This window comes from Cibotium barometz, chromosome 21, assembly GCF_041138505.1.
Source record: "Cibotium barometz isolate CiBa-2024 chromosome 21, ASM4113850v1, whole genome shotgun sequence".
NCBI lineage: Eukaryota > Viridiplantae > Streptophyta > Polypodiopsida > Cyatheales > Cibotiaceae > Cibotium > Cibotium barometz.
This window is the reverse complement of record NC_141066.1, coordinates 47,103,246-47,104,539: the sequence shown is the minus strand read 5'-3', so window position 1 is coordinate 47,104,539 and position 1,294 is coordinate 47,103,246. Positions and strand designations below refer to the sequence as shown.

At 45.4% G+C, this 1,294-nt stretch overlaps 1 protein-coding gene across 1 annotated transcript; it reads right to left on the bottom strand.

Annotated features, from left to right (window-relative positions):
* Positions 1 to 372: 372 nt before the first annotated feature.
* LOC147627256 (pathogenesis-related thaumatin-like protein 3.7) lies at positions 373 to 1,287 on the bottom strand. Its single transcript, XM_086816180.1, has 2 exons — positions 1,145 to 1,287; positions 373 to 1,022 (listed from the first exon to the last, which is right to left on the bottom strand). The coding sequence occupies exons 1-2, from the start codon at positions 1,191 to 1,193 to the stop codon at positions 565 to 567; spliced, it is 507 nt and encodes a 168-aa protein (XP_086672306.1). The 5' UTR covers positions 1,194 to 1,287; the 3' UTR covers positions 373 to 564.
* Positions 1,288 to 1,294: the final 7 nt, after the last annotated feature.

The following is a 1,294-nucleotide window of genomic DNA, read 5'->3' as shown; positions in this document are numbered from 1 at the left end:
ATATATATACGTACATATATCTATATATATCTAGATATATATAGATATATGTACGTATATATATACATACATATATATATATATATATATATATATATATATATGCATGTGAAGCCAAGCACCTTTACATAAGGCTTCCTTTGAAGCTTTCAAAAATATCAAAGGCTTCACTGTGAAGCTTTACACCCAATTAATAGGATTCATTTGAAGCCTGGAAAGGTCTTGAAGCACAATTTTGCTTCAAAGTTAAGGCCTGAGTGAGGGTATGTTTAAGAGTAGGCTCTGGTAATGTTGAAGTAAATAAATGATAACCAGTGCTGCAATATGTGGTACTCTCCTCTTGAGCATCTCCTCTTGAGCAGTAATGGAGAGTTATTTATGTGATAGCATTTGAGAATCATTTATCAGGGACTTCTTAATCACATTATTACACAGGTTCATTATCATATAAATGAACGCGAGACATCGCATTATTCAAGTTCGGTCATGCACAGGTGTGCGAAATACAGAGGAGGTCATTGGCAGAACTTATTGACATAGAGCCTAAACCCCAAAAGGAGGTCATCAGCACATGTAGACGTTGTAGTCGGTGCTTCCCGTGGGGCAGGCCTTGGTCTCATCGGGGCCTCCGGGGTAGTAGCAGGAGCCGGAGTTGGCACTAGTGCACTGGACTGTGGGACAGTTGCCGTTGGTGGGAACCCCCGTCATGTCCCCATTGTAGCCCCCAATTTTGGAGACGTCGTAGTAGTCGTTGCCGCCACTGCCGGCTACTGTAATCTCGAATTGGGTGACCCCTGAGGGAGGCCCTGTGTTGCAAGCCTGGCCACTGCACCCTGTGCCTGTGATAGTCCAAAAGGTAGCACCCTGCCACCTAGAGTCGACGGGCACCGGCCATGAGCCGCCGGCACCTTGCTGCGAGCACCCTCCGCCCACGCCGTTGTTGGGCCCCCAGTACTTGAAGCACACGGTAGAGCCGCAGTTGTTGTGCATGGTTATTGTCGTGGCCTCAGCTCTCATCATAGCTGCATAGTATACACGCAAATTACCATCCATGTACTATACGGCATTGTATACTCACAAACAAATTACCTGCAGTATACACAGACGCACTACTATAACACAAATTACTAAGCCGGCCACTTACCGAAGCTGATGAAGTAGCACGCGGCCACAATTATCGCCACTCTAGCCATAGCTGCTGCTTCTAAATCGAACGTTCTTTGGATATATGTAAGCAAGCTCACAGGCACTCTAGTTTATATAAGCTGAGATGCATGCAGGCCTCCTTTTTCAA

Excerpts from the sequence above, each read along its gene's own strand:
- LOC147627256 (XM_086816180.1), bottom strand. The coding sequence starts at position 1,193 with ATGGCTAGAGTGGCGATAATTGTGGCCGCGTGCTACTTCATCAGCTTC. Across the intron at positions 1,023-1,144 it reads GTGCTACTTCATCAGCTTCG|CTATGATGAGAGCTGAGGCC; the intron begins GTAAGTGGCCGG and ends TATACTATGCAG.